Genomic DNA, 16236 nt, shown 5'->3' with positions numbered 1-16236 from the left:
TGTGGAGAAGGATGTTATATGTCGTTTATAGTTGGAGTTGGTGGTGGAGTGTCGGGTGTCATCAGGCAAAAGGGAAGCTACACGAGCTGTAGATCCTTCCACTAGAGTCAAAACTTTATGCTAAAGCTAAATGATAAGTAATGAGAGTAATACTTCTGAAGATGAACAAAATGAAAGTAGAGTAGAGAGAGAAGCTTCGTCTGTTTCCGTATCGAACGTTGAGCAGAAAAGATCCAGACACACATTGAGTTGGATTAGTGTGTGTGTTGCTCGTTAACTGCAGCTGTGCACCTGTTAATGTTATTGATTTGCTGTGGTCTGTGGAACTAGACCTTTACACACACACACACACACACAGACACACACACACACACACACACAGTTGTCCGTGGGGAGTTGACACCAGCAGAAGCTGATTCAGAAGGTGCTAAACCACTCATCGTCTACCACCACACAAACATCACCACTGATACCAACCTTGCTTCCGTCAATGTGACGTGCTGTGTGAACATGAACACACACACACACAGACACACACCATGCCACACAGTCTGTGCTGTTTATACTGGACGCTGCAGCTCTATAAGCAGAACCACTGATATAAATCTATGGTGCCACGGCAGCAACTGGTGAAGCTACAGACACACTTTCCTTCATTTGATAGAAACGTGTGTGTGTGTGTGTGTGTGTGTGTGTGTGTGTGTGTGTGTCTCCGTGTGTGTGCCTGTTCACCGACCTCACACAGCAACGAAATCCTTTTTAATAAAGCAAATGTATTCTCAGCACTTTAAGCCAAACACAACATGTCATCATAACTAAACACGACACCGTTGCTTCTGGGCATGTTAATGGTTTCTAAACTGGTTCTGAGTCACAGCCAAGGCAACTTTCTCTGTGTGTGTCTGTGTGTGTGTGTGTGTGTGTGTGTGTAGAATAATGTGTAAACTACATGTTTTGTTGAGAACATACCTGTGTGTGTGTGTTCAGTGTGATTCTCGTGTGCCCCTCATGACAGCTGGTGGTTCCAGTCTGTTTTAAAGGGGCTGTTTGGGTTAGTGACAGGCCGATGGAAACGCTCTCGCTCGTCCCCTCTCTCTCTCTCTGAGGTTATTTATAGCGGTGAGCGTGGAGACGAGTCCGGCTGACCGACCGGCTCGCTCACCGGCTCGCCCACCGGCTCGCTCACCGGCGACCAGGTCCACTGGTGTGTGTGTGTTCTTCTTCTTCTGTCAACGCAAATGATTGAAACCACATGTCTCCCTGATGCAGCACTGACCTGTCGGTGCTTCGTCTTTAATTTGACGTCCTGACTGATGAAGTCACTGCTCAGCTGACTCACTGCATGAATATCACACTCACTCACTCTCACTCACACAACACCACTTCCCAGAAATCACATCCATCTACACAACTGATTTAATTATCTTACAAATGTAATTAAGAACTGGATTATTATCTTCAATAATAAATAGTACTATTATCTTGATGAGGATTATTATTTACGTGTTTATCAAGATTCACATTTGTTGTTCATGAACTTATCAGTAAAGCTTTCACAAAAAATCCTATGAAGCTTCTTTTAATTGTATATATGCAGATTCCAGAAAGTGAAGCCCAAACATCTGGATCGCCCCCTTGTGGCTGGCGGCAGTGTAGCTCATCAACTTCGCCCTCTCCATGTTAGCAGATGGGACAAAATACAAAATGTAGAAAAGTTAAAGTAGACTTAAAAGAAGTGGACTTACATGTAATTGGTAAAACGCGTGTATTGGTACTTTGATACCACGGCACCACTACACGATCTCTCTCTTTCAACTAAATGTTACACACTAGACCTTTAAATTACACACCCTCATAAAAGTCACTTCCCTAAATGTTCCTGATTTAAAGAAAAAAATCAGAATTCATGAAATATTCCCGGGGAAATCTGTGAAATCCGTCCAGAATTTTTTGTGTAATCTTGTTTTAAATCAATCCAGCCAAGGAACAAACCAACAGAAGCACGGGGGTGAAAACATAACCTCCTTTTTGGAGTGAAAAATGATGAGACTCAGTGAAAGAACATAAATAATGTGATGCAATTAGCCTCAGACAGTCTGCAACATGTAAAGAATACAAAGGAAATGTAATAACTGCAGGTTTCTTATTTGATGTATATGGACCGAGCAACTTTCCTGCTGCGAAGGAAACTGTGCAGGAGATGAAAGAGCAAATTGAATCAATTGTGAAGTTTGTGTTTCACCGTCCTGCAGCAGCAGCAGCAGCGTGACCCTCGTGTGTTCCGTCCAGATAAAGACGATCACCTTCCTTCACAGACACTCTGGACTCGAGTCTCTTTCACACTCTGATGTTTCACCTGTTTGCAGAATGAAAAGCTGGATCTCTCTCTCTCTCTCTCTCTCTTTGCTTTCACCTGCGCTCAGGTTCGTGAAGAGTCGAGCGTTTGATGACTTTTATTTCACTTCTCTAAATCTCTCCCTGTCTTTTCCCTCCAGTGAAAGACGGAGGTTTTTCTTTCTTATTCCATTTTCCATTTCATCCTTGTTTTTGCTCTTCCCAGTGAGTTTGGCAGAGATGCCTCCAGAAGTGAAAGGACCTGGAAAAAGCTTTTCACAAGATTTATAAACCTGACTTCAAGGATTTACTCTCATTCAGTCAGAGCAGTGTTGGTGAGGTACAACAGATGTTGGGCGATCGGGTCTGAGGTGCAGTTCCCTGTTAGAACCGGAGGTGTCTCTTCACCAAACTGGATTAAAATCCTCAAAGCTTGAGGCCATAACAAAGGAATTAACTGCTTTAGAATTCTTTTATTTATCAATTGAACAAATAGTTTGCGATAGAGAAAAGCTGCATTAAATAAAAGCCCTTTAAAGAAATAATCTTTTTTTCCAAATGTTATTCCTGTGATTAAATGTTTCTTATCTTCTCCTCTCCAGGAAAATCAAGACCAATTACTTCATCGTGTCTCTGGCGTTCGCTGACCTGCTGGTGTCGGTGCTGGTGATGCCGTTCGGCGCCATCGAGCTCGTCCACCAGCACTGGATCTACGGGGAGACGTTCTGTCTGGTGAGGACGTCGCTGGACGTCCTGCTGACCACGGCGTCCATCCTGCACCTGTGCTGCATCGCCCTGGACAGGTAGAGTCCTTCTCCCTGGTGGTTTATATGCTCATCCCTCAGTCTCTTTTCCTGAGGAGATGTTTTTTGTCGTCTGTCAGCTTTTGTGCGACTGTTTGTGTGAGTGTGACATTTTGTCTCGACTGTAAAATGAGTGATATTGTGTGAAATCACCTCTTTGGGGAAACTCACACCCGGTATGAAATATCTCAGGTGTCTCTCACTGCACTAAACAGGTCTGAGGTTTGGATGTTGTGTTCCAGATGTGTCATGGTTTCCTCTGCTGATGTAGTTGATCTAAATATATGAGTTGACACAGAGACAAGCCTCAGCCTCTAAGTGACACAGTGACGTCAGTCCTTTAATGGGCTGAGGATGTGAAATGGGGATTAAATGAGAACTACTGGGCAAGTTGGTTGATGAGTAATTTCAGGTTTAAGGTCAGAACATAAAGAAGATCAAGGATCATAGTGTCACTTCGCCCATTTATCAAGAAATCAAAAAAAGACATACCGTGGATGTATTCTTCCACTTTCAAATCTTGTATTTAGTTGTTTTCTTATGTTAAAACAATTTTTTTCATTTTTAATATTTTGCTATCACACTCCTGTAAAAGACGAAATTAGTTCCTCAACTTTCCCTCATCACAGAAAGTTGGTGGAGGGCAGAGACATTAGTCTGTGAGTCTATTGTGAGGTGGGTGAGTGGAGAGAATTTAATATGTCTTCATCTCGACGGCTTCGATATTAACTCCCATGAGAGGATTTACGGACTGAAAGCTTGGATTGAGTGAGGATAGAGACGGGAAGAGTTCTTCTTATTGCTTCTGCAACTGCAGGAGAAGAAGAAAGACGTTTACAGAAGCTGAGAAGTTTCATCCCGACGGCATTAACATATCAGACGACTCAGAGGGAAAGTTTACAAACCAGAGTTTATACACTATATACATAGACATTTTCTGATGAAAGGAATTATCAAGGTACAAAGCAAATATAAAAGATATTCTCATAGGTGAATATAAACTATATATGTCTATAAATCATATGAAAGTTCATACATAAAAGCTCACAAATACAGAAATGATATGAAAACAAGTTGTATTCTGATTTATAAAAACAGTCAAACTTGTATTAATTGAAGTGCATTAAAGATAGTGATATAAAATAATAAATAGGAGGTCTAGGAAGAGAATAAGGAGGAGAATCGGAGCCTCTGTGTGCATCAGCATCTCAGGATTATAGATCATAACCATATATATGAATATATTTATAACATATAAGTGATGCAGCAGCGTTCTGTGCTTCATGTTAGAAGATGTCAGAGTTTTAGGTTCAGTGATTGACACAGAGGAGAAGAACCTGGAGGTCGTAGCACTCAGGTTTTCATCTTACACGATGGTGGAAAGTTGAGAACTTGAAAGGAGATCCTGTTTCCTGTGGATCTGTGATGCTCGGTGTTCCAGGACGTGAAATGATCAGAAGCTCGTTTCCAGCCGGGATCAGAAGTCGGAGTCAGGTGTCAGAGTTTGTGAAGCTCGGAGCTCAAAGCAGAGGTGTTGTGGTTGTGAAGACGTCTGTGAACAAACAGGCTGACACTTCTATGATCATATTTCTGTTCCTCTCTGTTATGATCTGCTGTGTGTCGAGGGGGATGTGGATTTATCAGACCAGACATTATGAATCTTATCAGGCGGACGACCGGATTAATCGTCATCCTGACAGTTTGAAATGGGTTCGAATGCAACTACACAACTTCCATTACCAGTTCACACTCAGACAATCACCCTTTATTACCCACAAGCCCCTGCTGTCTCTGTGTCTAGGTGTTTTGTCCCTTGTTGATTTCCGTATCTTCTAACTGCTCGTTGCTTATAATCACACTGATGAATTATTCAATGGAAAAAGCTCCAGTTATATATATGGTTGGTTTTAATTGGTGTTTGCATGTGAAGGCAGAACCTCCCACTGTTCAGTTTGTGTGTTTGTGCCACACTTTTGTCTCAGTCCCGCTGATTCCAGTAACACACTGATGAGGGTCAGTGAGCAGCTCCACTACAACACCTCAGGTTAGGTGAAGGTGCCTCTGCAGCATCGAGGGAAACAGGCCAGTTTGCAAACAGAGGCCAACAGCTTCCATCTGAAGGTGCTCTTTAAACAAGAGAGGGAGAGAGGAGAGGGGGGGGGGGGGGGGGGGAGAGGGAGAGAGAACAGGCTGCTGCAATACTCGTCTAGTTTATTTCAATCAAGAGGACATTCTTCTTCACTGGCGGTGCATGCCATAAACACGAGTTACAGATAAGTCACAAAATTCCTCAGCAGCAAACAGATGCATCAGAACAACAGGGCTGAGAGGAGTAAACAGAAAAGAGGAAGGGATCAGGAAAGTGTGACAAAGAAGGAAGAGAGAAGTAAACACAAGGACAAAGAGAGATGGAGGATTAGTAAAAATAAAACCAAAAATAATCTACGTTTTTTATCTGTTCTTTTTCTACGGAGACCTGTCACCTTTTGCTCCTCGCAGGTTTCTGATTAAATCCTGATTCTTCAGCTCGATGCAGGTCAGAGGTCACGAACCAAACCTGAAACACTGGGGGAAAAAAACAATGTTGTTTGTTGAGTTCAGGGACAAAACCCAGAAAAAAGAGACATCTGTTGCCTCTGGTGTTTTCCTGCCTTAAGAGCTTGGCTCACAGACACGAAAAGCTTGTGTATGTGACAGAGAAAGAGGAATAAAAGTGAGGGATGCTGAGAGAAAAGAAGAGGAAATGGTGAAGAAGACAGGGAGAAAAAGAGAGCGTATAGAAAGTAAGTGAACAGCTGTGGGATGAAGCTCCTCATTCATCCAGCCTGAGCTGAAAGACGCTGAAAGGAGCTGAATGGAAATGAATTCAAACTAAAAATACCAGAACTCCCACGAGGAGGATGCTCCGACACAAAGAGGACGTGCTCAGAGACAACAACAGAAGTTACAGACACATTTAAATGAGCTTGAATTGATAAAGAGAATATGAACGGACAAATTCATAATTGCATCGTCTTGTTTTTAGCATCATTCCACATAATTACAGCTGTTTGTGTTAATCGCCAAAATGTGACTTCAGGTTTTAGACCAGATACTTTTTTAGATTCATAGAACTTATCAACACTTCTCTAAACATACATATTAGATTCAGAAACACTCTTTTTAACTCATTTAATGATCAACAGCTGTTAATACCAATATCTTTATACGTATTTAACTACATGAATAAATAATAATACACAAAAACAAAAATATTCATTGAGAATCTTCTGCTATTCTCATAAAGTGAGGAGCTGGCTCAAGGCTTCAAAGCTCTCGTGCTCATTACATGTCAATTGGTTTTTGGAAATTTCATTATAATTAGAAATGAGTTCAGGGATTTGCACCAATGACGAACAACATCAGTTAATGTGGAAGTGTTGTGTTATAATCTTGTTTCCCTGTCGTGTGTCAAAATGAGACGATCCCACCGGGCCGGTCGCTGTTGTGGTGAAATTGTGTAAGTGTGTATTTTCATTTCCATTTGAAAGTTTGGACCAAAATATCAGATATTCCCCTTTGAATGGCTGCAAATTAGAAACATATCTCCAGATGTGCACGACACATTCCCCATCTCCTCCTCCTATCCACTAATGAAGCCAAAGCATGCAGGACATAAAAGCTACCAACTTGCGTTATACATCATTATGTAAAAGCGAATTAAAACCAAACTTCACAGAGAAATCAACACTTCAACGAGGATCAGTGAGATAAGAAGAATGACTCTGATAACCAGTCTTTAATCGTGTCTGTTATGTGCCGACCACCAGGGGGCGATCCAGACACTGTGGTTTCCTGTCACGTCGTCCATCTTTAACTACACTCGATGGTTCTGTGTACGTTCAGAAACTTTTAGGTTTGACCGTTGATCGCCCGAGTTGAAGCTCATTCAGGAAAACCCCCCCCTCAGGTTTGACGTCATGCTCTCCACCCGAGGAGCTCGACAGCATGTTTGAGTTTTCGTCCGCTCTCAGAAACCTGCTCCCGTATAAATACTGTCCGAGTGAAACTGTCAGAGATAAACAGAGAGAGAGGTTTTTGTAGATCTAAAGGAAGCAGGGACCATTTAAAGTGCTCGGAGCCACGTCTGCTTCTAATCTGCCCCAGGTTAACATGTGTGCAAGTGTGTGTGTGTGTGTTGTGTTTGTGTGCACTGCTGGTTCTTTCATGTATCGCATGTGTCCTTGTGTGTGTGTGGCCGTCTCTATTCACACGGTGCAGGAATCCATACTTTGGGGGGGGGGGTTCACACTTAAAGAATCTGTCTGCAACCTTTCAACACGACTATTTTGGGAATTCAAATAGAGGAAGAGTCTCTTGACCTTTTTTTTTTTAATGCCACGGCACATGCAGGCCACACACAGTACACACATGGTACACACACCGTACATACACACAGGTTACACACATGGTACACACACCGTACAGACACACACGGTACACACACACACTCCAAATTACTGATGGCGATGAAATGCCACGCAGCACATGTAGGTAATGAGCTGGGATCATAGCAGAGGAGGCAGCAGAATACCCTCAGAGGCTGAGCTGGATTAGGTTTAGAGCTGCTGGGGCCGAGCGCAGTGTTCAGTCAACTCTGAGAGGGGGGGGTGTAAACCCAGCCGCTGGGGAGAGGAGGAGTTTGGGAGCTGGACACATCGAGTAGAAGACGTCGGGGGGGGGGGGGGGGGGGGAAGTACCGTCATCATAACGATCAATCAGGCATAATCTCTTTAGAGACTCTAAACGTAGCTCAGAAGTGTCCACTTCCTGCCACCTTCCAGAAATTAAGCCCAAATATCCCAGGATACGAACGCTGACCTCTAGTGGTGATGACGTCATTAAGGGGTTCAGATTGTGCGTAGTGATCAGGGGGTGGAGCCACAATGTCGATTTTCTGCCGATACCCACACTCAACCATTCCAGAGTCAGGAACTAATTCAAACCAAACACAGCAGGAGGTTGGTTTCAAAAGAGCATCGATCCTCCACGTTGTTCAGGTGAGAGGTGGAGCAGCCGGGTGCAGCACACAGAGACAGGAAGTGACATATTAACTCTGCTGCAGAGGTCACATGATCGTGTTTCCATCACCAGGAGGTGGTCGGGCGGGTAAAGAGCTTCTCACTTGGACATTTGGGTTCACACGTGCACCATCCGGTGGAACCTCAGTCCAGTTCATGTCTGACAGCCGCTATAGTGAGGACACTCACCCAATGCATTCCCTAACCCCTTAAACTAACCTCAACCAACACAACTAAAGGCCTTTCCCTTACCTTAACCTATTTCCAACCCTCAAACCAGGTCTATGCTCAGCATGGTCCTCGCTAGTGTGTGTTAAGAACAAGTACACACACACACACACACACACACACACACACACACACAGAGTCAGTGACCAGTCCGCACAAACTGCACATGCAGAGTATTTGCTGCAGAAGGTGATTTATTTGAATTTTTCCATAAACGGATTAGTTGCCCCCCCCCCCTTCTCTATTGCTTCCTCCTGCGTTTCCTCATTTTCTCCTTCCTCTATTTTCATCGCTTCCTTTTAATAGTCCATTCTCTCCATCTGTCCCTTCTCTCTCTCTCTCTCTCTCTCTCTCTCTCTCTCTCTCTCCCCCTCTATCTCCTCTTTCACCTCTTCCCCCTCTTCCTGCTCATTCACAGTTTTTCTCTGTCATCCGTGCGATTCCATTCATTCAGTTTAGGGCCAGCGCCGTCTTAGCGATATCACTGTGTGGCAGCATGCTGGGGATTCCTGCTGTAGTGGCTGATATTGTGCACGCACAAACACACACAAACACACACACACACACACACACACTGGTGGCAGAGTCAGAGTGTGATTTTGTGTGTGTGTGTAGTTTCACAGACAGAGGATGAAGGTTGTCAGATAATTCTCTGGTTCAGGATCATAAGCAAACATTAGTTTAACTCACTTGTTTGAAAAGGCAGACAAACCGTTTCTGTATAAAAGGGAGGAATATGATATAATATCAGAATCTATAATGGAGGAGTGTAAAGTGAAGGAAAGATGGTTCTATTCCCAAACACGAGCAGCAGCCTCCAGTATTCTGTTCCCTGGCTGAAGAGATTTGTTCCGATTCAACCAGACGAGCATCGATGAGGTCGACACCGACGTCAGGTGACAGGATCTGACATTTCAGTTAATGCCAAAGGTGTCGGGTGAGGTCGGGTGCTGGGACAACGTTTGTCCAAACAGTGAAGGGTCTTATTAAAATGTTAAAGGAGGTAAACAGCAATCAGGCCCAATAGGAACAGTCCACATCACAAACGTATCTGTTTGTTTTGTATTTTACAGTTTAACCAATAAAACACAAATAAAACCAAGTATAGAGAGTAAGTGCAGCATTGTTTATTCTACAATATATGTATGTTTGCATATGCAGATATAATGCAGACACAGCTATGATCGTGAGAAGCCAAAATTATCAACCGACCGATTGTTCGGAGTCTTGATGAAACTGATCCTCCAGAAAAAGATGTGGGGTTTGAAAGGTTGAGGTCAAATGAGAAACTGTGGGAGATAGATGAGAGAGAGAGATATCTGAAAGGATGGAGAGATGGAGGAATGATAATAACGATGAGAGAGAAGAAAGCAGATGTGAACATCACATTCCTGAAAACATTCCTGTGCTTAATTATTGGTGGTTTGGTGCTGACACTTCCTGATTAAAGATGGAAATGAGAAGCAGAGGGAGGAGTGTCAGAAGGCTGTCATTCCCTCCTCGCTGCTTTTATCTGTGATTTAAGTATTTAAGTAAATTATTTATTCACCGAATGAATGGAGCTAATGTTTTAAAACAACCCAGGATTATAGGGAAGGAGAAAACATAAGAATACACAATGTTTGGGAAGATTTTCAACACATCTAAAAACTGTTTAACCCTATTTTTGGTATTTTTTGTTGACTTCCTGACTCAGCAGATCCAAGTTCCTTCCCTCTGCTGGTGTTCACCCTGTGTCCTCCTCCCTCCTCAGGTACTACGCTATCTGCTGCCAGCCGCTGGTCTACAGGAACAAGATGACCCCGTTGCGAGTGGCTCTGATGATCGGCGGCTGCTGGGTGATTCCCGGCGTCATCTCTTTCCTGCCCATCATGCAGGGCTGGAACAGCATCGGCATCGACCACCTGGTGAGTCGGGGGGGGAGACGAAGCCAAAAACATTACTGCATCTCCACAGGACTTTCAAAAAAGAGAGTTTCCTGCAGGGAGGAAAAGAGACGGATCACAGAAGTCGAACAGAACGAGTTGTATATAAACATCTTCGACAATTAGTGTCCACATGACTGACCAACAAGCTGTGGAGTCTTGCGTTTACAAGACGGAACAAATGCTTCATGGGGTTTCTGTGGAAACATTATCAACATGTCAGACAGACCTGGGGTCAGCCTGTCTCGGCACTTCACTCTGAAAATGTAAAGTAGGTGAGTCAGAGGCTTTGTGGTGCAACAAGTTGTGTTTAGTGTCAGAGAGAAAACAGAGAAGGCCTCAGAGACGGAGAATACAAACAGAGCCAACGTGAAAAACTGTTTCCTCCTCCTGTCGTCGTCTGAGCTCGAGTCAGATTTCACTTCTGAATCAAGCCTCTGAGGAGCAGTGACTCTTTGGTTGAGACTCGATTCCACAGTGAAGACAGAACTCAGGCCGAGGGGTCGAGAGATATCGATTATCTGTCAGAAGGAAAGTCAGGAAATCATTGAATTTGAAATCAAACACGACAGATCAAGCTGGGTATATTGAGTTCATATTACATTATCAGAGGTTTCTCTTATTATTGAACATGAGATTAAAGATCCTGCAGAAATATAATAATTCAACTTTTGTAACCTGTTGGGTTTTTGATCTTTTGTTGATTTCCTTTTGGAACATATGACTTTTGTAAGCTAATTTTCTAAATTCATTTATTTTGCAGGAATTTGGAACTTTTGTTTGAAAAGTGCTTGATAAACAAACCATTAGTTATTTTCTTACCTTTTAAAGACGGAGTAAATTATCCCGAATATATAAATAATGATATGAACTCGTAAATACAAAGTTTGATAAGTTTGTGGACATCAGTTGCTAAAGAGAGACGATGTTCCCTGAATGAGACGAACAAGTAGAAAGAGAAACAGGTGTTTGGACAAAGATGGATGACTGCAGGAGTGTGTGAGGAGAGAGAGAGAGAGAGAGAGAGAGAGAGAAATTCCTCTGCCAATACTGACCTCGCTCGCCCCTGTCTGCATTTAGCTGAAGGCCAGAGAAAGAGTTTATTTTGGGCGACTGTCAGCGGGACGACAGGCCGGCTCATTTTTGGCAGAAACACGCAAATCATCATCATCATTATCATCATCATCATCATCATCATCCCTCTCTGTCTAACACAGACAAACACACACACACACACAGACACACACACACACACACACAGCAGACCAGCAGTCTAAAGTTAGCGCTGGTGGCAGCGTCTCTCTGTGGGTCTCATTAGAGCTGTTGAATATTCTGAGTAGCGACTCGACTCTGGCACGAAACTGAGGATCCAAAACTGAAGAAGAGGAATTCAGGAGCCACAGGTACAGATCTGTGTTTGTACTGGTTCCTGACCACAGCTCTGCTCCGTCAGGCAGCCCAGTACACCAGAATCCTGTCAGTCAAAGTGTAGAAGTGTGTTTGTGTTCAGCATAAACCATTTAAACCAGGACCGGTGAATGCAATGTGTCCATAGACCCCAGTAAGGACTTAGAATATGGGATCAGTTCAGTTCAGGTACCAGTTCCCCTCCAATATGCCTGATGCCATTAAAAATAAACAACGGACATCATTATGAAGAACTTAAATCAGAAATTGACAGACATGTTCATGCAAATTATTATTTAGTATCTGACTATTTCTTGAGGAATTCATGAAAATGTCGAACAACTTCTTAAATCTCCTGGATCTGCCCCATGGTAGAAGTCGCCGACAAATTCAATGGGTTCGTCCTTGGCTCATATCACAGTCTATAATCAACATAATATATATATATGTATATATATATATATGTATATATTCTATTTGAAGGTGATGTCACTGTCCTTTCTGTGCAGATCTTTTTTTGTGTGGTTGTTTTGTGTTAACTTTGTGTCTCTCTTGTGTATCTTCTCTGGTCTCTTATCACCATGTGCAGCGTGGAAGATAGAAAATGTAAATACTGAACGTTTTTACGCTCCAGCTCTTTCGGCTCATTCATGAAAACAACTCTGTCTTTTCACAAAAGGCAGCGCGGCCTCGTCGCACAGATCTGAATTGATCTGTGTGTTATTCATGCTGCAGCCCTGAGCTGTAGTTTCCCACTGAGATGAGATGGTAGCGGAGGAAAGTCGTGGACGGGACTCGACTGTGATTAATGGTGACGTACGGAGCCTCCCCCCCCCCCCCCCCCCCCCCTCGGGGGACGTGCTCCCCTTCTACTACACACAGCCAGATAAGGAGAGTGTGGGATTCTAAGTGTTGTGGAGTCTGGAGGCGTTTAGAAGGAGGAGCGCAGCTGAGTGTTCAGCGGTTCAACACGAGGACGCTTTACTGTCTGAGAATCCTCAAATTCTTCCACTAAAATTGAAATGTGTGTATTAAACCTCACCTCACTCTTCTCTGTGTGTGTTGCCAGATTGAGGAGCGGCGCCACAGCGACGCCAGCAACTCCACGTCCTGCGTCTTCATGGTCAACAAGCCGTACGCCCTCACCTGCTCGGTGGTGGCCTTCTACATCCCCCTGGTCCTCATGGTGCTGGCCTACCAGAGGATCTACATCACGGCCCGTGCACACGCCCTGCAGATCAGCATGCTGCAGCGGGCGGGGGGGGCGGGGGCTTCGAACTCTGCCGACCATCAGAGGAACCACCGCATGCGAGTGGAAACCAAGGCGGCAAAGACCCTGTGCATCATCATGGGCTGCTTCTGCCTGTGCTGGGCGCCGTTCTTCATCACCAACGTGGTGGACCCCTTTATAGACTACACGGTGCCCGGCCAGCTGTGGACCGCCTGCCTCTGGCTGGGCTACATCAACTCCATGCTGAACCCCATCCTCTACGCCTTCCTCAACAAGTCCTTCCGCCGTGCCTTCCTCATCATCCTGTGCTGCGGGAGGAAGAGGTACCGCCGGTCGTCCCTCATGGGCTCGGCCGCGCCCTGCACCGCGACGCAGATCAACGGCTCCACTCACGTTCTCAAGTAGGTTCCCCCGAGTCCCACGTGAAGTCGTTCATCATGAAACACACACACAGAACACAGAGGAGATCACACGATGAAGAACACTGATCCGTCCTAACTGTCCTCTTTACAGTCTCCTCTGCTGTTTGTGTTTGTGTCCTCACTTTGTTATCACCTCTGCAGCTGTGATCTCACTGAGCACTTTCCTGAATATTGCTCTTCAGGGTCAGATGGAAAGTGGCAGCCGTCCATGATGATAAAAACATGATTTGTTTCCAGGCGCTTCAGAGACGACTCTATCTGCTCCCAGGGACTTGACTCATTACTCTCTCGGCCTATTAGTGTTTCTAAACATAGGACACATGTTTCACCGCGATAAGAGCGTGACGTTTAACATGTTCTCCTCAGGGGCCTGTTGCATATTTAATCTGCATATTTCTCCACATGCTCCCCTTCCAACTGTCTCAGGGGCAAAGTGTGAAGTGGGAGGGGTTCACTAAATAATCCTGATGCCTCTGATTTCCCTGATATCTCTGAAAAACCTTGTTCTGCCTTCACGCTGGTGACGTAGATCCTCCTCCAGAAGTTTCTGGGAAAGTTTCTGGAATCGCCGCTGACGTTCTGAGGATTATGATATTACAAATCAGTGAAATCTGTCAGCATAACTGTGGTGTCTCACGTTTTTTATATTTGGTTAAGAGTTGAAAAAAATGTGTGCACCTGGCGTTGGCTAATCCAGTCGTACATTTCCACTCCTCAACAACATGCTGGATTACTTGGGTTCATCAGGAACTTGAAACACATATTTATATTTCTACTTCAGGCAAGAAAACAAATGATCTGAAATGATTACATATATATATATACTGTATATATATATGTCTTGAAAAGGGACGTTGTCAGTGTGGCCCTCATGAAACATTATCCTCCTTCACTCAGAGCTCCAGAAACTATTGAGGGATTTGACTCGGTGCAGAAAAAACATATGGGACGATATCTGTCGTTATGTCATATTCCATTTTCACCGGTCTGGACATATTATTTGATCAATGAGTTTATAACAACCTGATCAATTAAAGTCACTAAAGGGACTATTTCATTCCCTCTCTGAAATTGCTGGACCACCTGCGGAGAGTCGTTACCTGAGGATCGAGCCTGGGATATAAATGTGATCCTATAAATGTGATCCTTCACATATGGAAGTCTAATACTCTCATTATTTAAATTATGGTTTATTTGCAGAAGAAAAGTGAAACCAGTGATTATCAGAGGTGGTCGGTGCAGATGTTAAGTATATTAATATAAGGTTTAGTGATAGAATGAACAATATCATGGTAAGAACATTTTAAGTTGTGTAAAAATGTACAGATTATATTCAGTGTAACGTAACACATTTCTATATTTATAAAATCATAACTGCTAGAAACGAGCGGAGCACAGGAACAGAAGTGGCAGCTTCATGGTCATATTTCTATCCGACTTATTATTTACTCTCTTTTATCAGTGTGAAGCCAGAGTTGAGCTTTTAAAGATAAAATTACTTGTGGGGGGTTTTGAGCTATATTAAAAATGAAAATGAGCGAATCAGAATTCAGCCTGAGGAGCTGCAGAGTCAATGAAGGAAAATATCTGGAGCCAACGAGGATCAATATCCCTGTGGACAGATTTAACATCAGCCTCGGTGCATATCGTGCATTTCCAACAACACTAATCCATCCTTTGCATAATGGAAGCCGTTAAGAGTTTGTTTGAACGTGTCGGCTTTTATTAATGTTTGTGAAATACGTAGTTGAAACATTTGAAATACTACACTCAACGTATTTCTCCTCTCATTACACCTCCTGGTGGTTTCATTGATAGAAGCGTCTCAGAGGTGGATTGTTAGAGTGGAGCCGTGGACTCACAATCACACAGGGACAGTGTGTGACATCATGGAGGTTATAGGTTCAGGGCTCAGTTAAAAATATCCACTTTCAGCTACAAGTAATATTTAGATATTTCATGGACGTGACAGCAGCCGCACTGATACTCCAACACTGAAGTTGATGTATTACTGTGTCCACGTGTGATTTATGATTCTTCTCTTGTTTCCCTTCGCCCCCCCTCGAGTCCCTGTGACCATAAAGCATTCTTCTGTTTCAAAGTAAAAGCTTCTCACTGAACGAAATGATCATCACCGGGAGGCTGATGGGATTTTCCATCGATACCAGTTGGTCTAATGATCAGCTGGACAGGTTATCCATCTCCAGCCTGGACGCTTGTTGGTGGAGGGGGGGTGATTTATGTTTTCGTTTTTGCCGTTGGTTACAGATTGATAAACGATAACATGAGTAGAAAAACAAAAATAAGGAATAAAACTGCATTTTAGCAGGATTAAAAAGTCATTATTCCACTGATGTCCAGTGTTAGAACAAGAAGTCAGAGGAGCAAAGCCAGGAATTAAAAGATAAGTTTTTTTTTATTGCTGGACTTGGAGCACATGGGAAGAGAAGGAGCTAGGTCAGCTGGTGAGTTATGGGCCTGTTGGACAGGAGAATATTAAAGATGTTGTCCAGAGATTGTAAAGAAAATATGGAATTTTTTGTTACAATACCAGAAATAACAAAAGTGGCACAAATAAATCATGATTCTGGATTCTGGATTCTGGACTGAACTCAACAGAGGTCTGTGATCTGAGATTAATACTAAGACAGTGTGGCGGTCGATGCTGACACGGAGCAGCTGGATGAACGTGTCAGAAGGATTCATTGATCCTGACATTGATGATGACTGAATTGATCCTCGTCAAGTACAAAGCCCCTGGCGTTCCCCCCCGAGGTCCTAATCAGTCTCCAGCCCGTCACACTCTTATCTGTCCAGTGGGAGTCG

The 16236-nt window shown here is 43.6% G+C and overlaps 1 protein-coding gene across 1 annotated transcript in view; it reads left to right on the top strand.

Annotated features, from left to right (window-relative positions):
• The window catches only part of htr4 (5-hydroxytryptamine receptor 4), a 69157-nt gene extending 55764 nt beyond the window's left edge, over positions 1 to 13393 (top strand). The window contains exons 4-6 of the mRNA XM_053429524.1: positions 2937 to 3137; positions 10179 to 10332; positions 12827 to 13393. Of these exons, the coding sequence (XP_053285499.1) occupies positions 2937 to 3137; positions 10179 to 10332; positions 12827 to 13393 (922 nt within the window). The remainder of the gene's footprint in view (positions 1 to 2936; positions 3138 to 10178; positions 10333 to 12826) is intronic.
• Positions 13394 to 16236: the final 2843 nt, after the last annotated feature.

The sequence above is a fragment of the Pleuronectes platessa genome, chromosome 8 (genome assembly GCF_947347685.1).
Source record: "Pleuronectes platessa chromosome 8, fPlePla1.1, whole genome shotgun sequence".
NCBI classification, from domain to species: Eukaryota; Metazoa; Chordata; class Actinopteri; order Pleuronectiformes; family Pleuronectidae; genus Pleuronectes; species Pleuronectes platessa.
This window is presented reverse-complemented; position numbering and strand designations above follow the sequence as displayed.